Here is a 22694-nt window from a genome sequence, read left to right as displayed (position 1 = left end):
ACATGTCGAGGCGTCTAGAATGACATTGCATAGATTTGGAAACACTTCCTCGAGCTCGATATGGTATGAATTGGCTTACACGGAAGCTAAAGGAAGAATGAGGAAAGGGAACAGAGTTTGGCAGATTGCTTTTGGAAGCGGGTTTAAGTGTAACAGCGCGGTTTGGATGGCTCTCCGCGATGTCGAGCCCTCGTTTAAAAATCCTTGGGAACATTGCATCGATAGATATCCGGTTAAGATCGATCTTTGAACTCGTAAGAACGGTGGATTGGTCCGGAAACATGGTTAGTCCTCCATGTACCAAAAAAGAAAGTGAACTTATATCTCTAGTTCTTTACTAAGGGGTCAAGAAATCAGTTGAAGGTTAATGTATGTTTATATATGTTGTGTATAAAGGTAACCCTTAAATGACCAAGACTGTTGACCTATTAAAATTTAAAATTTAAGTTCTCTCGAAAAATTAAATCGTTTGTAAAATAAAAATTGTGAGTTAGAAAAATCAAAACAATTTACTTACCTACAAGAACCTTAAAATTAAACTTAAGTATTAAATTTTGAATACATGAAAAAATGTTAAACTTATGACACCAAAATTTACGAACTCTGAGGACGGAAATGCTTAATTCAGTTTGTTTGTTTTTTTGTTTTGTAAATCAATCTGGTTTGTTTTCAATGTATCTAAACTAAAGTCGGGTTATGACACCAACACCAAGCTTATGGAGACAGGATGTTAAGTCGGGTTAGTCATCAAGGTATTCAAATAAGTAATAACTTTTAAGTTTTAGAACTTTTTTGTCAGTAAAATATTTTGTATAATAAAAAAGTTTAGTTAAAACATTAAAACAGTTTTTACTGAAAATATTATTTGTGAAAAAACTTCTTTTAAGTGTTAAATTTAGAACACGTAAAAACATGTTAGACTTATGACACCAAGCTTATAGACCCGAAAAGGAAACTGTGATTGTTTCCTTTTCCCCACGAGTTCTAAGTTGTTTCCTTTACTTATTTGGGTTGCAACCAATATAAAAAGAAAGAAAAATGGAAATTTATCACAAAAAGGAGAGTCGAGATCTCTAGAGTTACATTCATATGTGCTAGTGTCTGACCTTTTGCCTTAATTTATAGGCACTAATAAAAAAACTACCAAAAAAAAAATTGAAGAAGAACAAAAGGTTAAACAATCACTGGATCAGTGTGCTCATGGTGTTCCAGGTCCAAAACATGTGTCACGAGATTAAAAAAGAGAGAAACACAACTGAAACTATTCACCAAGATCACAACTATATATATAAAGGACTTATAAAAAATCAATTTGAAAGTGGTTAAACTAAACGATTATAAGTGTGATTGCACTTACCCCCTTATAGGTTTGGTGAATCTTATTAGAGATAACTTATTTTTAAGATAGTTGCAATTAAAAAAAAAAAAAAATTGTCCGGATAGTTTGATGCAATTAATGAGTGTTCTATATGGTCTGATTCTTAATATTTATGCAAATATTATAGTATTTCAAAGTATTTGGCCTTAACTGACAGACTTTGCAAATAAAACTCATTCCCGAGAAACATTCATCCCATAATTGGTATTTAGTCAGAGGCTAATCGACTATGGCCTTTCAGCCAATCAAAGCTACGAACACGAATCCCCCTAAAACATCCTCAAGTATTTATTTAATACATCGTATTGAGCACCACTCATAAACTAATTCCATACATTTATCATACTGTTTATTTGTAATAATAAAAGCAGCAACATATTGTAGTTTGTAGGCAATAAGAAACAAAACAAAACATTTTTTTTTCTCTCCAAATTTTCAAAATTGGAAAACGAAACTTGGACCTTCAATACTTATATATTATATTTGCAATATAAAATTGCAGAGTGGACTATTTCCCTTATTTTGGCAACTTTCAGTGGACTAGTAATTTATTTCAATGTGTATGCTTGCATGAGTGTGAATATACACATGTCTATATGCATGCCTGCAAATCGTAACGGACCACAAAAAAGGATCCATACAAATATACCTCTCAACGGCTCCTCTCTATTATGCTCTCCGACACAAACTGAGAAATGACGTCCGTTAACGCAAAGCTCCTTTACCATTACGTCCTAACCAACTTTTTCAACCTTTGCTTGTTTCCGTTAACGGCGTTACTTGCCGGAAAAGCCTCTACGCTTACCACAAACGATCTCTACCACTTCTATTCCCATCTCCAACACAACCTTGTAACCGTAATTTTACTCTTTGCTTTCTCCTCTTTCGGTTTGGTTCTCTACGTTGTAACCCGGCGCAGACCGGTTTACCTCGTTGACTACTCGTGCTACCTTCCACCACCGCATCTCAAAGTTAGTGTTTCTAAGGTCATGGATATTTTCTACCAAATAAGAAAAGCTGATACCTCACGAAACGTGGCATGCGATGATCCATCCTCGCTTGATTTCCTGAGGAAGATTCAAGAACGTTCAGGTCTAGGTGATGAAACCTACAGTCCCCCGGGACTCATTCACGTGCCCCCACAAAAGACTTTTGCAGCTTCACGTGAAGAGACAGAGCAGGTAATCATCGGTGCGTTAGAAAAGTTATTCGAGAACACCAAAGTTAACCCTAGAGAGATTGGTATACTTGTGGTCAACTCAAGCATGTTTAATCCAACTCCTTCGCTATCTGCGATGGTCGTTAACACTTTCAAGCTCCGAAGCAACATCAAAAGCTTTAGTCTCGGAGGAATGGGTTGTAGTGCTGGTGTCATCGCCATTGATCTTGCAAAGGACTTGTTGCATGTTCATAAAAACACTTATGCACTTGTGGTGAGCACTGAGAACATCACTCAAGGCATTTATGCTGGCGAAAATAGATCCATGATGGTTAGCAATTGCTTGTTTCGTGTTGGTGGGGCAGCGATTTTGCTATCCAACAAGCCGGGAGATCGGAGACGGTCCAAGTACAAGCTATGTCACACGGTTCGGACTCATACCGGAGCTGATGACAAGTCTTTTCGATGTGTGCAACAAGGAGACGATGAGAGCGGTAAAATCGGAGTTTGTCTGTCAAAGGACATAACAGTTGTTGCGGGGACAGCGCTTAAGAAAAACATAGCAACGTTAGGTCCGTTGATTCTTCCTTTAAGCGAAAAGTTTCTGTTCTTAGTTACCTTCATCGCCAAGAAACTTTTGAAGGACAAGATCAAGCACTATTACGTCCCGGATTTCAAGCTTGCTATTGACCATTTCTGTATTCATGCCGGAGGCAGAGCCGTAATCGATGTGCTTGAGAAGAGCTTAGGACTATCGCCAATCGATGTGGAGGCATCTAGATCAACGTTACATAGATTTGGGAATACTTCGTCTAGCTCAATTTGGTATGAATTGGCATACATAGAAGCAAAAGGAAGGATGAAGAAAGGGAATAGAGCTTGGCAGATTGCTTTAGGGTCAGGGTTTAAGTGTAACAGTGCGGTTTGGGTGGCTCTATGCAATGTCAAGGCTTCCGCGAATAGTCCTTGGGAACATTGCATCGATAGATATCCGGTTCAAATTGATTCTGATTCATCAAAATCAGAGACTCATGTCAAAAACGGTCGGACCTAATTCATCTATCTGAGTGTTAACCATTTACTGTTTTTTATTTTTCTTTCCTTCTTTCTTTTATTGGTTATGATTTGATAATGTTTAATGATGTTCTTTCTCTCTTTTTCGTTATAAACTTATATAAATAAAGAAACACATGGGTGTTTTCATTCTTCTATTTAAGTAGTGGACCATTTTATAACCTAACTTATAACTCAATCATCATTTTTTTTTTTTTCTGTTTTCAACTCTTCCAACCAATCAACGTTTTTTTCATACTAACATAATTATTAAAATGTGTTTAAAATTAAACATCTCTTTGGTGTTTCTAGAGGTTTTAGATTGTTTGCTCTGTTTGCCAAATGTTTTATTTTTTTCCCCTTCAGCTCTGTTTGCCACCTGTTATTGTTGGAAAAGTTACATTCCTGTTTTTGAGATTTAGATATATAAATGCATATTTGAATTGTTTAGGTATCAATATTAAAAAAAAAAAAAAGCAAGGAAGCCCATATAGTTCAATTGATAGTTGAATAAATGAAAAATGATATGTGTCACAGTGTCAGAGAGTTGGAGCAGTCCCCCATGAGCCTACATCAGAAAACAAAAAAAAAATCATACTACTATATTTTTTGGCTGAAGCTCACCTTATCTATCAGTTATGAGTTATGACATTAGTTACATTGCATATGTAATTCTCAAAAAATGCGGGCACAAACACATTGTCACAATTGATCCGATGAGCTTCCTTTTAAATTAGGTGTGTTTTTTTTTGCAACATGTAAATTATTTTGATATTATTATAGCTAATACTAATAACTATGACAGTAATTAAATTATAAGATATATATTTGCATAGAAAATAGAAATATATAAACATTTCTTCTTAGTAGTATAATTTTATAATATATATATATATAAGAGAAGAGATGTAGGAATTGGGATCCCATCATGTAATCATGACCATTGGATATCTCCTCATTATTGTTCCATTCTCTACATTGATGATTTCTAGGAACTTCCCCATATGCAATTTTGTATAGACATATGTATAGATATGTCACTGTCATATAGTAACAACACTTACACACATATTTGTAACAACACTTAACACACATATTTGTATGATAAATATGTAATATAATATAATTATATCTCCAGATCGACACACCGAATCAAGTGTCAAAATCTACATACATGTCGACACATCTATATATATATGAATGTATTTATGAGCATATACATACAAGACGATGGGGAACCCACAAATTAGGTGTGTGACACGTACTTTTATAAGTGTATGCATCAATGCATGTATATTGTATAGTATTAGTATGATGATAGGGAAATAGCCTTCATCTTTCTATGGACTTAGTCCAAATTCATCACATCAAAAAGCAACGACCATTTCCTTTGTTTCTAACAACTCTACACCCTCCCCTTTTCTTATCTTACTAACTCCATATATCTGCTTAAAAAGCTTACTAATTAAAAAATTGGACTAAGCCGAAATTTTTTTTGGATTTTTATCCTACACTCGAGAAGAATTCATGTCCTCTGACCTAAATCAATCAGATAAAGGTTGTTCATATATAACTTAAAAATAAGAAAAAGTAGGATAAATGGAAATATTTGAGAATCTAAACAATGCCATACTTTAATGGAGAGGTCCTTTTCTCAGAAAATATTTGCTCACCGAAATCGGTGAAAGTGATCTAAGACTAAAACGAGCTTGTGAGTAATTTATGTGATGGGCCTTCTGCATAGAAAGGGCATGGCGATCACGTGGCATTCTCTCTCTCGCGCCGTCTCAGTATCAGCCTATCACAATATAGAGTAAGCCAATACAGCATGGCGATCAGACGCATGGATCGATCTGAATTAACAAGATTCATAATAAAAGCCTCTTGTCAGGTCTTGTGTAATAAATTCATGTGAACAGTGAGCGCATCGTTGCCAAATTAAGACCGGAGTAGGTAAAAATGTATTTTGTTACCCTTTTGAAGTGAAAATGTCTAGTGCACTCCAATCTAATAAGGTAATGGATTTCATTTGTTACCTAGCTTTCTATACGATCGATGCAGTGTTGTTACGCATTATCATGTAAAGAGTGTGTATATATGACAAACTTTAGAACCCCTTTTTTTCCTTCCATTGTGTTACAATAAACAACAGCACACGTGACGTTCACGTGCTCCTTTTAACGAAAGAAAAGTTTACTAGAAACCTAAAAGAAGACACACACACACACACACCAATTCGAATAGACATCCCCGAGCTGAAGCTTATCCTTTCTTTAGTGAATCAAGATCCAATAGATATTATAATACATGCAGCATATATTATGTCACTCTGTTATTTTTTTTCAAAACACAATTATCTCGAAACATATAAAGTTTCCAGATTTGTACTAGGGCCTACCTTATTTGATGCGATGAATTTGGACTAAGTACATAGCTGATGTTTTTTTTTGCTATAAATATAAATAATCCTTTCCTCTTTCACCTTACCTTTACTCTGTTTCTTGTTCACTCTCTCTCTCTCTCTCTCGCACTGCAAGATTGTTTTTCTGAATCCAAAGAAGATGAATAGAGCTATAGAAGCTGATCTTTTGCTCAACTATAATACGGACATGTCGGTCTTAGAGAGACAAAGGGCTCATCTCAAGTACCTCAATCCAGGTTTTGATTCTCCTCTCGCCGGCTTCTTCTCCGATTCTTCGATGATTAACGGCGGCGTGATTGACGGCTTTCTTGGGACGGACGGTTTGAATCTTCCGATGATTTACGGAGATACGACTGTGGAAGGTGATCCAAGACTCTCTATCTCCCCGGAAACGATGATTGGGACTGGAAATTTCAAGAAAAGGAAGTTTGATACAGAGACCAAGGTTCGTATATATATGTAGCTCTGTTATTGAACTAAACAGATCTTACTTTGAGGTTTTACTTATCTGTTTCTGTCTTTTTTTTTTAGGATTGTGATGGGAAGAAGAAGAAGATAATGATGATGAACAGAGAAGATGAAGTAGAAGAAGAAGAAGATGAGAAGTCGAAACTAACAGAGCAAAACAATGGGAGCACAAGAAGCATCAAAAAGATGAAAAACAAAGCCAAGAAAGAAGAAAACAGTTACTCCAGCGATTCATCAAAAGTGACGATACAGAAAACGGATTATATTCATGTTCGTGCACGACGAGGCCAAGCCACTGATAGTCATAGCATAGCAGAACGAGTAAGAAAGACTTCATTCTGTTTAAGACAATGTTTTCTTTCTTTGTATCATTTGAGACTAATTGTTTTTAGTTATTAAAATTGTGTTATTATAGGTTAGAAGAGAAAAGATAAGCGAGAGGATGAAGTTTCTACAAGATTTGGTTCCTGGTTGCGACAAGATCACAGGCAAAGCAGGGATGCTTGATGAAATCATTAACTATGTTCAGTCACTCCAGAGACAAATTGAGGTATAGAGTTCATTTTCTAGTAATACAAAATACTGTCTCTCTTTAAGACTCTAATCTTGCATTAGTTTTGTAATTAATTTGTTACTCCTAACATATCTGATATTGTTTAAAACAGTTCTTATCGATGAAACTAGCAGTTGTGAATCCAAGGCCTGATTTCGATATGGATGACATTTTTGCCAAAGAGGTTAGTCATTTGATTTGTTTGTGTTTACATGGAATATTAAATTTTAAATGTTATGATTAGATGAGCTAAAAGTAAGCCATGTGAATTCATCATAAACCAGGTAGCCTCATCAACTCCAATGACAGTAGTGCCATCTCCTGAAATGGTTAATTCCGGTTATTCTCATGAAATGGTTAATTCCGGTTATTCTAATGAGATGGTTAGTTCCGGCTATCTTCATTTCAATCCAATGCAGCAAGTGGATACCACCAGTTCTGATCCACTGTCGTCATGCTTCAACGTACGTCACATTTTGGTTACTCTCTTTCATTGTGATCTAGTATCATTTAATTTAAGTATTTTTTGTTAAAGAAGTTGTTTGATTATGTCACAGAACGGCCAAGCTCCTTCGATGTGGGACTCTCATGTGCAGAATCTTTATGGCAGTTTAGGAGTCTGATTAAAGGTATAATCAATAGTGATATTTTTGCATATTTTTTGAGTTTATGCTATAAGAAAAGTTCAAATACCCTGACTATATTCAAAACTTACAGATACAAAATTTTAACTGTGCAGGTTCTCTGGACAAAGACACCTTATATGTTTCAAGTGGGAGGATTCAAAAATTGATATTATTCATCCGAAGAGATATAGAAAGAGCAAGCTTATACTAGCTGTTATTTGCTTATTTCACTAGAATGACTTAAGAATATTTGCCGCTCATTATTTTTATGTATCAAAAGAAATAGTGTATACAGTATTTGTCTATAATCATCTCACTAGTCTTTCCAATGTGTGTTCTCTTCTGTCATCCATAGGATTTTTTTTCTTTCCAATGTGTGGAAGATAAACGTTTTTTAACAAAGACAAAAAAATTCAAATAATAAAATCACTGACGGATAAGAAACAAAAATTCATAGTAAACTAAATGAAAAGTAATTAACAAAGCCTCTCGATTTTTTTTTTGTTTTAATGTCCGTAACTATATGTTGTGGTTGAAAACCAAAAAGTAAAAAGAAAAAAAAATCTATGTTTAATGCTTACCAAAACGATGTTGTGTCTGCTTGGCAAGTACGAGAACTCTGAGTGAGATGATTATAAGACCTATGACCAACCAAATGTTAAGATCGTCTCAGAGTAATACACAAACTTGCACTGAATGATCCATCTTTATTAATAGCTCAACCAATACGTTTTATAGTTTTACAACAGAAGCAAATAACTGAAACCCGAAAACAGAGGACACGAGCTTGACAGGCTCAACTAAGTCCTATTAAGACGCAAACTGAATTGACTCAAACAAACTAGTGAGACCACGTCTCTTATTGCTAACTAAAGCAAAGACTAAGACTCCAAAACGACACGACAAACTGAAAAACGACACAACAAACCCTCCTTTAAACTGAACCTTCCCAAGATTCAGTTCACAATGCTCATTCCAAACGCTTCATGGATCTTCTGAAAAGTGGCCAACTTCAATGGCTTTGTCATGATATCCGCAAGCTGCTCCTCCGTACTACAGTAATCCAACTTCAATGTTCCTTCTTTGGCCAAGTCTCTGAGAAAGTGATAACGCACCCTGATATGCTTGGACTTCCCATGTAATACAGCATTCTTTGACAACTTAATGGTAGAAGTGTTGTCGCAAAGTAACACCATTTCTTCATCTTGTTCATACCCGATCTCCTTCAAAACTCTTCCCATCCAAATGGCTTGACACGCACAAGCTGCTGCTGCAACATACTCAGCTTCGGTGGTGGATAAGGTGACAATAGGTTGCTTTCGTGAGGACCATGCCACTGCTCCTCCACTCATCAAGAAAACATACCCAGAAGTGCTTTTGCTATCGTCAATGTCTCCCGCATAGTCACTATCAGTGTACCCAATAAGCCCTGCTTCTCCTTCTCTCTTGTACCAAATCCCGTACTCCAATGTTCCTTTCAAGTAACGCATGATTCTTTTAACAGCTGCGAAGTGCACCAGAGTGGGATTCGCCATGAACCTGCTTATGAGACTCACTACAAACATCAAATCAGGACGTGTTGCAGTAAGATACATCAAGCTCCCCACCATTTGTTTGTACAGCGTCGAATCTACTTTCACACCAGCTTCATCACGACCAACTTTCTGTCCGGGAACCATTGGATTGCAAACTGGGTTGAAGTTTTGCATCCCAAACCTCTCGATCACCTCAGCTGCATACTTCTTTTGACAGATGAAGATACCATTCTCCTTCTGCATCACTTCTATTCCGAGAAAATACCTCATCTTCCCCAAATCAGTCATATCAAATTCCCTCTTCATGGATGTCTTAAACTCATCTAACATCTCATCATCATCACCAGTGAACATCATATCATCAACATAAACGCTAACAATCAGAATTTTACCTCCTCTACGCTTGATGTAGAGTGTTTGTTCACTGGAGCTGCTTTCGAAGCCTTCCTTGGTGAAATACGCCTCAATTCGACTGAACCATGCTCTAGGAGCTTGCTTAAGCCCATAGAGAGCTTTGTGTAGCTTGTATACCAGATGTTCCTTATCGGTTACCTCATAACCTTGTGGCTGCTTAATAAACACGTCTTCTTTGAGTTCACCATGCAGGAATGCTGATTTAACATCCAACTGAAAGATCCCCCAACCTCGCTGAGCTGCCATTGCAATGATCATCCTTACAGTATCCATTCTGGCTACAGGCGCAAATACCTCAGTGTAATCCAACCCATATTCTTGCGCATAACCTTTAACAACGAGTCTTGCTTTAAATTTGTCAACTTCTCCAAGCTCATTGAGTTTTGTTTTATAGATCCATTTGACTCCAATTGCCTTAGCATCTCTCGGAAGTTACATTAGTGACCATGTTTCATTCTTCTCAATGGATTTGATCTCTGCATCCATAGCTTCTTTCCACCTTGACTCTCTCACGGCCTCTTGAAAGAAAGTGGGATCCGTGATGATCATAAGTGCGAGGTTCTCTGCTTCTATCGCCATGTTTGCTTCTTCTTCATTGTCTGACAGCTCTTCTCCAGTAGTATAATCATCAGCCCAAATAGGTGGTTTCCTTACACGGCCAGCAGCTGAAGTTGTGCCTGTTGTCTGATTTGCAGGTGTCTGAGTTGCAGGTGCTATCGGAACTGGGAGAGTTGCAGGGTTTGGAGGCTCATCATCATTCTCCTCGTTCTGATTTTCCTCCCCTCCTTCTTCCTCTTCTTCATTTTCATTTTCTTCGTAATCTTCCTCCCATTCGAGTTCCATACTCTGTTCGGCCGAGTAACTGATCCCCCATTCCCATTTCTTCTCTTCCTCGAATATGACATCCCGACTGATGTGCATTTTCCTTTCAAGAGGATCAAACATCTTGAAAGCTTTTGATTCACTGCTATAGCCAACTAGGACACACTTTACGCTTTTATCATCGAGATTGGTTCTCTTTACATCTGGAATATGAGCATATCCAATGCAACCGAAAACCCTGAAGTGATCAACTGATGGTTTGTGCCCACTCCACGCTTCTTCTGGTGTCATATCTTTGACAATTGCTGTAGGGGATCGATTAAGCACGTGATTGACCCACTGAACTGCATCTGGCCAGAAACTCTTTGGTACGTCCTTCTCAGTCAACACAGCTCTCACCATGTTCATGATTGTCCGGTTCTTACGCTCTGCAACACCATTCTGTTGTGGTGTGTAGGCAGTGGTCAATTGCCTTTTGATTCCATGTTCCTTGCAGAACTCCTTGAACTCGGTGGAATTGTACTCGCCTCCTATGTCAGTTCTCAGACACTTAATGACATTCCCAGACTGCTTCTCCACCATCGCTTTGAATAATTTGAATTGTTGAAAAGCTTATGACTTCTCTGCTACAAAGTATATCCCTGTTTTCCTTGAGAAATCATCTATGAAGCTTAGTAGATACCTCTTTTGGCTGTTGGATGGAGGATTGATTGGACCGCACAGATCAGAATGAATGAGTTGCAGCTTCTCAATTGATCTCCACTGACTTCTCTTTGGAAATGGAACTCGATGGTGCTTTCCTATGACGCAGGCTTCGCAGTTTTGTTTCATTTGCTCAACTTCCGGAAGACCAATGACCATTTCTTTACTCTGCAAAGTGTGAAGACCCTTGTAGCTCAGATGACCATAACGGTGATGCCACAACTCAGATTTGTTGGAGACATCAACTTGGAGACACCTCTCTTCCTTCCCTTTTCCACTCGCTTCTCCAAGTAACACGAACATTCGATTTGTCCTCATGACTGATTCAGCTATCTTTCCTCTTGCAGGGTGAAAGATGCTACAGATCTTTCGATCTCCTCCCTTGAAGAGTACGTCTAATCCCTTCTCTTGAAGCTGTCCAACACTCAGTAGATTGTTCTTTAGCTCCGGCACATAATAGACGTCACTCATCACATAGCTTATCCCTCTTAGTATGATTTTTACCACCCCCTTACCACTGACCATTAGCTTGTGGTTATTTCCGAGCTTAACATTGTGTGAGAAAGCTGTGTCCAAGCTGGTGAACATGCCTCGTTCTCCACACATGTGGTTTGAGCATCCAGAGTCTACAAACCAAACATCACCTCTCTTTGTCTCTTGAGACTCCGTCAATGCCATCAGCAGAACTTCCTCGTTCTCATCAAGCTCAGCGTAATGAGCTCCACTTCCTCCATTCGGACATTCGTACTGGAAATGTCCGAGGTTGTGGCATCGATAACATTCCACCAGCGCCTTGTTGAATGTGCGTCCACGACCCCTGCCTCTTCCTCTGTACGAGCCTCTGCCTCTACCTCTCACATTGAGTGCTTGCTCCTCTTCCTCATAGCTGTTCTTCCTGAACTTCTTCTCATGCACGGACAGAGAACTCTGCAGTTCATCAACGGTTATGCTGCCGGTATCTTTGGACTCTTCAATGGATACCACAACATATGTGAACTTGTCGGTGAGAGTACGCAGGATCTTTTCCACAATCTTCAAATCCGGCATCTCTTCCCTATTGCTCCTCATTCTGTTAGAGACCATCATCACTCTTCCGAAGTAATCATCAATGCTTTCATTGCCTTTCATTGCGAGAACTTCGAATTCTCTCCTCAGCGTTTGAAGAAGTGATCTCTTCACCCTCTCGTTTCCTCCATACTTTCTTTTCAGTGAATCCCAGATGATCTTAGAGGTTTTACGATCCAAGATCTGCTCAAACACTTCTCGATCAATGGCCTGGAACAAGTAGTGCTTCGTCCTGAGGTCGTCGAGTTGTTTCTGCTGCGCTGCAGTCATCTCGGCTCCCTCTGCTACCACGGTGTAACCTTCCTCCACCAAACTCCATAAACCCTTGGCGCGTAGGAGGTTCTCCATTAATTCACTCCAATGATCGTAATGACCATCAAAGTGAGGAATCTTTGTTAACGTTTTGTCGTCACTCATCTTTGTTCTCTCTTAACTCTTCGATCACTTTGATTTGTGTTTTGCTCTGATACCAAATGTTAAGATCGTCTCAGAGTAATACACAAACTTACACTGAATGATCCATCTTTACTAATAGCTCAACCAATGCGTTTTATAGTTTTACAACAGAAGCAAATAACTGAAATCCGAAAACAGAGGACACGAGCTTGACAGGCTCAACTAAGTCCTATTAAGACGCAAACTGAATTGACTCAAACAAACTAGTGAGACCACGTCTCTTATTGCTAACTGAAGCAAAGACTAAGATTCCAAAACGACACGACAAACTGAAAAACGACACAACACCAAACCCACCTGTTGCAACTCAAATACCCTAAATCCTCTCTATACCACGAGTTTGTATTGATAGTATTAAATGGAGGAGGAGAAGAAGAGCAGAGTTTTGATCATCGGAGCAACAGGACGATTAGGGAACTATTTGACCCGTTTCAGTATCCAATCGGGTCACCCGACTTTCGCTCTCACCAGACACTCCACTCTCTCCGATAACCTGAAATCTCTCTCCGACGCCGGCGTTACTCTCCTCAAGGTCTTTCCCTCACTCTTTGAAAATACTCTGTAATCTCAAAGTTTTGACTTTTTTTTTTTCTTCGTTTGATTTGGATTTCGTATTAAATGGGTTTAGGGTTCATTAGAGGATGAAAGAAGCTTAGAGGAAGCAGTGAGTAAAGTAGATGTGGTGATCTCTGCAATTCCATCAAAACATGTTCTTGATCAGAAACTCCTTATCAAACTCATCAAACAATCTGGTTCCATCAAGGTCTCTTCTTTAGCCATTGATCTTTGTATAAGCAATGAAACTGATTCTTGAATGTGCGTTAGATCTCTCTCTGACTAGAGCAGGACATTGTGGTTTTGTTTTTGTAGAGGTTTATACCTGCTGAATATGGAGCAAATCCGGATAAAACACAAGTCTCAGATCTTGATCACGGTTTCTATTCTAAGAAATCTCAGATCAAGCGTATGATTGAATCAGAAGGTATTCCATATACATACATTTGCTGTGGATTGTTCATGAGAATTCTACTTCCTTCGCTTGTTCAACCGGGTCTTCATTCTCCTCCAATCGATAATAAAGTCACAGTTTTTGGAGATGGAAACGTTAAAGGTTTGTTCTTTTTTTACTCAAGTGTATACAATCTTGTGAGGTCTGAAACTGAGTGTTTCTGTGTGTTTTTTGTGTATAGCTGTATTCGTGAATGACGTTGATGTTGCGGCATTTACCATCAAAACGATAGATGATCCTCGAACACTGAATAAAACCTTGTACCTTAGACCACCCGAAAACATGTGTTCCATGAATGATCTTGTTCAGCTCTGGGAGGGCAAGATTGAGAAGAAGCTTGAGAAAACTTTTGTTACAGAGAATCAACTTCTCAAGAAGATCAAAGGTGCCATCATCAACACATTTACTACCAACATCTGCCTTCAATTTTCAAAAACTTTTCTAACTTCAGCTTTTCTGTTTCTATAATGCAGAGACTCCGTATCCGGATAACATGGAGATGGTCTTCATATACTCTGTATTTGTCAAAGGGGATCATACATACTTCGATATCGAGTCGTCAGGTGGAGTGAATGGTACTGAGCTTTACCCTGATGTCAAATACATGACCGTGAGCGAGTTTCTTGATACTCTTCTCTAGGATGATATTCAAATAGCAAAGTCAATCACATTTTGTCTCATAGTATTTCAGAGATCTCTTTACACTTCTGTAACACCTCTGTTTCTTGAGGAACCCATCTCTCTAGTATTATTTTTACCCAATTGATCTGTGCTTGGAAAGAGTGTAAGACAATTGCTTCTGATGATCAAAGGATCCAAAATTATCAGTTACATGGTATCAAGATCATAGGTTCAAGCCTCATGAAAATCACAAATTATAGAAATAGCAACAATGAAGTATGTGCTTTTGTGGGGTAGAGTGATAAGTTAAGGATTCAGTTCAGATAGAGTTGGAACCAACTTTAAATTAATTTTACGATAGAAACAGCGCTAAAAGGAAGCAACTATGGCACACAATGGAACACGTCAATTAAAAGAATGTGATTCTAAGAGCCTATCCAAAAGTACGAGGTTTAAGGGAATGGAGTGAACGAGTGATCCCGACAAGACTAACCTTTATTTCTCAGCCTCTTGTTTTTTAATAAGATCTCTCTTTACGTTTTCTTCCAACCTTAACACAGATAGACACATTTGCTTGAAGACAAAATCGAACCTCGTATTCAAGTTTCCTTCTGTTCTTCCACGTATCGGCCACTTACACGGTAACATCTCTTTCCATGTCCGCTTCAGTTTCTAACATTCCTAATTTTTCGACGCACTCAGTTTTGTGATTACTCGTTTTTCTTGTTTGCCTCGATTTCTTTAAACAGTTATAGTAGTGTGATAGAAATTGCTTTCTTTTCCTTTATTTTGTGAAACTTGATTGGAACAAGAGCTAGTGTTAATGTTTGACAAGAGAGATTTAAATTGTGACTTATGAGATTCAATGTCTTTTAGGTACAAATGTCTGAACACGTTATGGGCTTAAGCAAGATTAACACACAGATTTGTGTTCATGGTTATCAACCTGCCTGGTTAAGTCGTTGGACTCGTAGAAACAGAGATGGGAAGTGCTCCAAGGAGATTAATAACTTACCGGAAGATGGTCAACTGGTGAAAGCGTCAACAGGTTCCTTGAAACTAAAAGGAAAAATGTTGAGTGGAGTTCTTGATCTGTTTCCTAATCCTGATTCAGCTCTTCCAAGTGTCAAACTAGTACCTGACATGAACAATGAACCGCCAATTGTTGCGGACAGAGAAGACTCGATAGATGGGAATGAAGGCCAAACAAGCAGTGCAGCTACTCAAAGTATGAAAGTGGAACACTTTCAAAACAACAACACCAAGCTGCTCAGCGAGTGCAAGCGTATATGGTCTGACTCTGAAACCAACACTAGATCACAGGTCAAACGTCTGAAGACAAACACATCATATTATAGCGGAAATGAAACCGACAGCATGATGGCTGTCGAAGAGGGACCATCAGGGAAGAAGGTGAACTACTTCTTCCACAGAATAATCGAAATCAACAAACCCGGATCCAGAAGATATCAAAAACCCTCCGCATCACAAATCAAGAATCTTAATATGGGAGAAGACGTTAACCCATGGATTCAGAGATGGTGTAAGAAAAAAGCTGGAGAGACTCATGTACCAAGAGGAGGGAAAGAGGTCAACCCACAGAGCACTGCACTAGAGAAGCAGTTTCCAAGTATTGCAGCAATGGCAATGATGAAGAAGGCTCTCAACGGTTTAAACCCGACAGGCTGTAGAAAAACCAACTCCCTCTTCGTCTGGAATACTGAGGATTTAAGGTGAAACAAATTCTGTAACGCCAATCTTGCTGGTGTCAGAACACAATACAAAACTAGTATCTACCTACTTCAAATAAAATTGTTACTGTGACAGCAAAATCTACAAGTAATACTGGTGTAATCATTTTTACCGTGTGTGATATAAGTAAATTTTCTAGAGCCTTGTTTCAAAACAATATTGTTCTCTCCAAAATCTCATAAGATTAAAGTAGTATACTCAAATGTCTGCAACTGCAAGTAAAGGTGCATTCTAGAAAGATAATGGTCTACAGAGAAAATGGATAAAAGATAGAGATAAAACAGCAAAAACATTCTTCAGAAGCTAGCCGTGGGTTGCCCTAGTGTGGATCTGTTGGCTTGAGTGAGCAGAGACCATCCTGATGGTTCCCTTAGCCATCAAGTCTCTGATTGCCCTCCTAGCAAGCGATCCATTGATCTGTACCAATAACACAAGCTTATGTCAAAACTAGTAGTAATCTAAAATCCAAATGTGTTCGTAAGATCAATAAAATATCGTTAAGGCACCAAAGAGTAAAGAGATATTTCCAACAGAAACAAGAAATTAAAGAATCAGTTGATCAGAGGAATTCACCTACAGACATTACTCAAGTATCATTAACAACACTCTTTACATACAATGCAATCTCCATTATAATCTAAAGCTATCAAGTAAGACCCTTAGATGTTATCTATCAAGAAGTACTAATAACACACAGTTCACAACTACAGTGTCACCAATGCCATATTCTATCAGACAAAACATTGCCAGCTCTCAGAAATAAAGTTAAAAGTTTTTTTTACCCTCAAACGGTCAGAGAGGATAGAAGGAGTGATCAATTTGAACTTGGGAGCTTCAGAGAGAAGCTTGTCGTAGGTTGCTTGGTCGAACAGAACCATGTTGTTCACTTTCTCCTTTTGTTTTCCTTTGCTCCACTTCTGTTCATTCCCAAAGCAAAAAGTAATAATCAGTACTTAGTGAAAAAAACAGGGGAAAAGGGATCATAATGAGATAAACCCAGATCAAAAGAATCTAACTTTATGATTCAGAATATGTAACTGCGAGACAAAAGATGAGATTTTAAGAAGAAAAGGAAAAAAAAAGTTGACCTTCTTCTTTTGCTTGCCGCCACCGGATTTGGCGGGTTTAGAGGAAGGAGGAGGAACTTTGTCTTTCTTGGGTGCCTAGTAGATTCAGACAGAGAAGCCATTGTTAGTCAGATCATCAAGACAAAGAGAATATGGATAGTGAAAGAGAGTGAGAGAGCAGACACACACCATTGTTGGATCTGGACAAGAGAGGAGCGGCGCTACGATATGAACAACTTTTTAAACAATGAATTGAATAAATTGACCTTGAATAAACCCTAGACGATGTTGAGTTCTCTCACAGGGAAATTACTCTATTTTAGTTTTTATTAATTATAAATAAATACCCTCTCAAATTATATATTTTATGTTTTGGATCAAACAATAATATTTTCATTTTATTCGGTACAATGGCAGATTAATACTCTCTCTGTATAAATTAAGAAAAACATTTAATGTTTAGTGTATTTTTCATTTATAATAACATATTTTTATAATTATTAACTAATAGTATTTCATCAAATTTTTAAATTCTCATTTAATGATTTTTAAAATTTGTAATTTCTTAGTATTAATTGATAAAAGTATACAGAAAATCATCCTTTGTGATACAAGAAAAAATTCTAGAACATCAAGTATTCTGATACAGAGGGAGTATAATTCTCTTTGGTTTCATATGTTTTTTTTTAGTCACACATTTTTCTTAAATCTTGATTTAACATTTCTTATGTGATTTTTGCAAAAATAATGAAAAACTTATAAGGGTTTTTGCAATTACTTGTCTCACCATCCTTCAATTTTCATTTACTTGAGTTTTTCTCTCTTTGCAACTCTGTTACTTATTAGCAACGTTTATTTGTTAACTACTCTTGGATAAATTTAGGCTTATTTTACCTAATCGAAAAATTAGGCTAGGTGAAGCTATGATTCAGAATAGAACTCATCATTTGGGCTCATGTTTATTACTCTCTCCGTTTCAAAATATAGGATGTTTTGGAGAAGGTTTTTGTTTCATAATATAAGATGCTTTCAAATTTCAATGCAACTTTTAGATTATTTTAGTATTTTATATTATGCAGTATTGTATCTGATTGGTTGAACTTGTTAAAAGTAAAAACTTCTTAATCTGCGTGCTTTGCTTAAAACATCCTATATTTTGAAACGGAGAGAGTATTAGCTTAACGTTCAACTCTCGTTGGACATTTTTTACTGGACTTATTACTTGGGCTACTTAACTAGACAAAGGAGTTCGTAGAGAGAGTGAGAGAGCAGACAATAAAGGAGTTTTCCATTGGTAGATCATTAGATGTATGTAATACCTCTTGGAAATTACGATGATATAGTAAATTAGTAGATTTAGCACAAAATCATCAGTTGTCCCGTCCAATAGATTTCCAAAAGATCGTGTTATATTACACAATGGATCGAGTAATTCAACAGTAAATTATGCCATATTACTAGGTAGATAATGTGTTTCACTAGAACCATATATTCCAGAATCAAATAAAAGCTACTTGTTCAAGGACCATACGTGTATTTATATGACTTTTTTTTCTTTTACGAGGGACCATATACGTATATTAGTTCCACCTTTTCACATTTAAATTTGTATTCAAGAAAAGTTTTCATAAGCGCCAGAATTCTGAAGGAAAAAAGGAGAGAAGATTTTGGATACTACTACAAATACAAAGTCTACGAAACGAATGGATAATTTAAAGAAATTGGAGATCGAGTTTTATCAACTTAGCCAGCCAATCATGTCCATAACGGAAAGTTTAGGTGACTCAAAAACTCTAAAAAAGACAAGTTAATTACAAACAAGATGAGGTCCTTCATATTACGGAAAAGAAAAGTTAAAGTTGATAAATTATTAAAGAGAGACCCCGAAAAAAAAGAGACAAAAAAGTGTATAATGTTGAGTATGTCTTAGTGAAGAAGGAAATCGCTCTCACTTAAGTGTTCCATTCCGTATTGCCAAATGGGCTTTCTGCTAGAAGATAATCTTCTAAATCTATATATTGGGAAAATCTGTATAATTTGTGGAATGTTATTCAATGTTTCTAAAATATATTTTTGTGGGATATAAAAAAAAAAAAGTATCTTATGTGAACAAAATAAGTTTCTTGGAAATATGCTTTTTATATATTTCATATGATATGATCTTGTTTGTTGTTATTTGAATAATTTATTACCCATTTCACATATATATATATTTGAAAGATGTAAATAGAAAACTAATAAAAGAGCTTCTTACATTCAAAAAGACTATCTATAATGGCCTTTCAGAATTTTTGGGGCTTAATTATTTGTGGCTTGCAGTTTTTTCCCTACCTTTCCAAAGAGTATTAAAGAAAAGAAAGAAGGTTATGACTGTTAAAATTCCTTTTCTTATCGACCAAAACTTTCTGTCGACAACGCCTATTGATATATAGTTTTTACAGTTGCATATGTGTGTGTACGTAGTTAGCTAGACATAGATATATTGAGTCTGGCGTCTCAGTTTCACGTGTACGTAAATTTATGTATACTGCGATTTTCCAGTATTATCTTATCTATGTAGACGTGTGGATTCGTATATTATGATTTATGACTAACTTATACACTTTAGAGGTTTGAATTAATGAAGACAAACATTATACAAACCCTTATAATGTTGGAACTTGGAACCTCATAATTCATAAACCAAGTAACCAACAGTCAGCTAAAAGAGAGCTGGTTGGGTGAAGTGTATCCGATTTTTTTTCACAATAGAATTTCGTCACAATTTTTTTTGCTTTTTTTTAACATCTTAATCCTACTACTAACAATTTCTAATTTTTATTAAATGTGACGATTAAATTTACAAAGAAAAAAAAAACCATCATAGGTGATCAGAGATAGTTGGACTCTTGTCAGTCTTGAATTAAGTAACATATCTTTTGGTACCAAATAACTCTTCATTACTTTAGTTTTTTAAATATCTGGATTTGACAGCTTCCAATTGTATTGTCCACTTTAATAGTAGCAGACTATTTTTTAAGTAACTGCTTCTTCTTGTAATTTTTGTAATGTTTTGCACGCATCAATTAAAACGCAAACGTTTTAGTTACTATGTATATATTAGTTGTGTATTTTGTCTTTAGACTGAAAAGCTCAACATTTGAGAGCATTAAGTTATTGCAGAAGATGTGATTTGGCGTGGCCAGACGACGAGCCAAAGTACCTCTATATTATACTTGTACAAAATAAGACTGACTCTTAAAATTTGGTTATGTTTTACATTGTTGTTAATAATCGTTAGGTCAATTGAGAGATATTTTGTCTGCAAAAACAACACTTTCTGAAACAAGAATATGAGTCTAAATAGATGTAAAAAAGAATATTAGTCTAAATGAGCACGACAAAAACTTTTAGAAATCCTCTGATAAATTTATGTGTTAACCCTTCACATTATTAATTTTAAAATAATATTTACAGTAGCATCTTCAGATTTATCTACAAGACTAGAAGATGCACATATTTGTATGTAAACAACATTATATATGAAGAAAATATCGAATAAATGATGAAAACAGATCAGGGAATAAGAAGAAGAAGATGTGATTGGTCATGACTCATGACCTCATGGGCGATGAAAAATAGCAAGGACAGCTTTTGGGAGCATTGAGAATAATATTATGGATAAAGTAAAAAAAAAAAAAAGCAAACAAATGCTGTTCACAATTAAAAGTAAAAACAAATAAATAGTACAACCCATTTTGATGTTTTCTTCAAAAATAAAAAGCTCTCTAGAGAATAGTATTTTATTCAATATATTAAAATAAAATAGATTAAAATTAAAAAATGATGGATATATCCTTAAGTCTATAAATAATAAGCGTAACCAACTCAAATCAATACCTTACAATACAAACCCAAGAAGAAGAAAACAAAACACATAATAAAAACTAGGTCTAACAAAAGAACGAAGATCATCAGCACATAAATATTCTTGAATCATCTGTTTTTTACTTAATGAAACATAACTGCACAAACTGGTACTCATTGTTCACCATGGCTATTGTTCTTCTTCCTCTGTTTCATCTCTTGATGGCAAAACACTCTGCTTCTCACTTTGTTTCCGTAAATACCACTTCTTTCGAGTGACCTTAAAACCACTCCCACGATCCCTTTTTTTAAGCCTCTCTTTTTCTTCTTCGTTTCGTCCCTGTGTTTTTTCTTTTCCGCAATTGGAATCATCTTTTGATGGATTCAGTTAAGTTTCAACACTTGAAGATGGAGAAATCAAGAGGAATCTTGAATTTTCAAGCAATAAGATCGTTCACGAGCTTGTTCAGAGTGATCGAGCTGCTTTTTCTTCTGATCTTGATCTCCAAACTCTCTTTCCCTTCTGTAAAACTCTCCGGTGACATTTTCAAGGGAGCAGCAGTGTTTCTCGTTAGCCCTAGATTCGTTTTCTTCGTCGGAAACGCAATTGTAATTACTCTTTTCGCGAAATCCGGACGATACAGCTCCTCTAGTCACGAGCCTTTAAAGACGACAACGGAAGCTGCAACTGCAAGCAACGATCTTTACCAAGAGTTTGTTCACAAGAGTGAGAAGAAGAGATCCGAAGTTTACGAGACGAAAACAGAACAGCTAAAGAAGACTAGTGGAGTGAAAAGGGTTACTTTCGAGAGATGCCAATCGCAGAAGGCGTTTGAGGCGGTTCAGCCGCTGGAGAGTAGCAATGGTGGGAAAGTCATGAAGAGGTATGTGTCGGAGAAGCATCTAAGGATTTGTGACTCCGACAAGAAAGTAGTAGTGAGGGTTAAGAAACCAGAAGATGGAATGAGCAACGAGCAGTTTAGGACAAAGATTGAAGCTTTCATCGCGAGACAAAAGAGGATTCAAAAGGATGAAGAACACTTGATAATCTAGATCCTCTCTTTGTTAGTTAATGTTTGTTTCTGGTTATAAACTTGGATCCTCTGTTTCGTAATGTTGTTACTTTGCCTTAGAAAATCTCTTTATCTAATTAACCCTTGTAATCCTTTAAGGATGTTTAAGTAAATACAACAAATGGTATTGGATGTTACTTTTGCAGCTTTGCTTATTAATCGTAGGTTTAATCTGAGATGATAGCATACTTGTAATGAGTTAAATTGAAAACATTCATCAAACAAATATATGTGCTGTACTTAAGACACTTGCAAATTTTAACCAAATTAAACCTTTTTTTTTTGTTTAACCAAAGGTTGGAGTTTTCCATCGTCAAATCCATTTTTTTTATTTATTTTTGCATATAATATTTACTAGCTATTACCTGATTTGTAGAGGATTTACATAAAGTAAATATAGATGCATATAATTAATAATGGTGTTTCGAAATGCTGGATAGCATTAGGGTTATGCTGTTATGGATAAAAGGGAAAAGAAAGCATTATAGAGGGAATTGTTGGTACTAACTATATATGTCGTCACGTCATCGATCTAGGTCTCAGATTGGGAATATTTAAGATCCCATTGTTAGTGTAGAATTAATCTTTTCACCCATAACTTATTTATTTGCATGCAAAAATGTGCTATTGATAAGCCAACACTAGAGTATTGATTCTTTGATATTACGAACTA

The 22694-nt window shown here is 36.6% G+C and overlaps 6 protein-coding genes across 6 annotated transcripts; 5 read left to right on the top strand and 1 right to left on the bottom strand.

Moving 5' to 3' along the window:
* On the top strand, positions 2034-3753 carry LOC104729764 (3-ketoacyl-CoA synthase 18). The gene has a single exon (XM_010448764.2). The coding sequence runs from the start codon at positions 2074-2076 to the stop codon at positions 3589-3591; it is 1518 nt and encodes a 505-aa protein (XP_010447066.1). The 5' UTR covers positions 2034-2073; the 3' UTR covers positions 3592-3753.
* On the top strand, positions 6057-7988 carry LOC104729763 (transcription factor bHLH63-like). Its single transcript, XM_010448763.2, has 7 exons — positions 6057-6457; positions 6544-6801; positions 6896-7030; positions 7146-7217; positions 7318-7497; positions 7591-7662; positions 7773-7988. Exons 1-6 carry the CDS (start codon positions 6152-6154, stop codon positions 7654-7656), a joined length of 1017 nt encoding a protein of 338 aa, XP_010447065.1. The 5' UTR covers positions 6057-6151; the 3' UTR covers positions 7657-7662; positions 7773-7988.
* Positions 12912-14489, top strand: LOC104729762 (probable pinoresinol-lariciresinol reductase 3). Its single transcript, XM_010448762.2, has 5 exons — positions 12912-13185; positions 13282-13416; positions 13524-13764; positions 13844-14047; positions 14136-14489. The coding sequence occupies exons 1-5, from the start codon at positions 13012-13014 to the stop codon at positions 14300-14302; spliced, it is 921 nt and encodes a 306-aa protein (XP_010447064.1). The 5' UTR covers positions 12912-13011; the 3' UTR covers positions 14303-14489.
* Positions 14588-16175, top strand: LOC104729760 (F-box protein At2g16365-like). The gene is made up of 2 exons (XM_010448760.2): positions 14588-14924; positions 15160-16175. The coding sequence occupies exon 2, from the start codon at positions 15166-15168 to the stop codon at positions 16018-16020; it is 855 nt and encodes a 284-aa protein (XP_010447062.1). The 5' UTR covers positions 14588-14924; positions 15160-15165; the 3' UTR covers positions 16021-16175.
* On the bottom strand, positions 16193-17403 carry LOC104716681 (40S ribosomal protein S25-3). The gene is made up of 4 exons (XM_010448761.2): positions 17292-17403; positions 17124-17198; positions 16818-16952; positions 16193-16452 (listed from the first exon to the last, which is right to left on the bottom strand). Exons 1-4 carry the CDS (start codon positions 17292-17294, stop codon positions 16339-16341), a joined length of 327 nt encoding a protein of 108 aa, XP_010447063.1. The 5' UTR covers positions 17295-17403; the 3' UTR covers positions 16193-16338.
* On the top strand, positions 20988-22158 carry LOC104729759. The gene has a single exon (XM_010448759.1). It carries the CDS (start codon positions 21327-21329, stop codon positions 21999-22001), a length of 675 nt encoding a protein of 224 aa, XP_010447061.1. The 5' UTR covers positions 20988-21326; the 3' UTR covers positions 22002-22158.

This window comes from Camelina sativa, chromosome 12, assembly GCF_000633955.1.
Source record: "Camelina sativa cultivar DH55 chromosome 12, Cs, whole genome shotgun sequence".
Lineage (NCBI taxonomy): Eukaryota > Viridiplantae > Streptophyta > Magnoliopsida > Brassicales > Brassicaceae > Camelina > Camelina sativa.
This window is presented reverse-complemented; position numbering and strand designations above follow the sequence as displayed.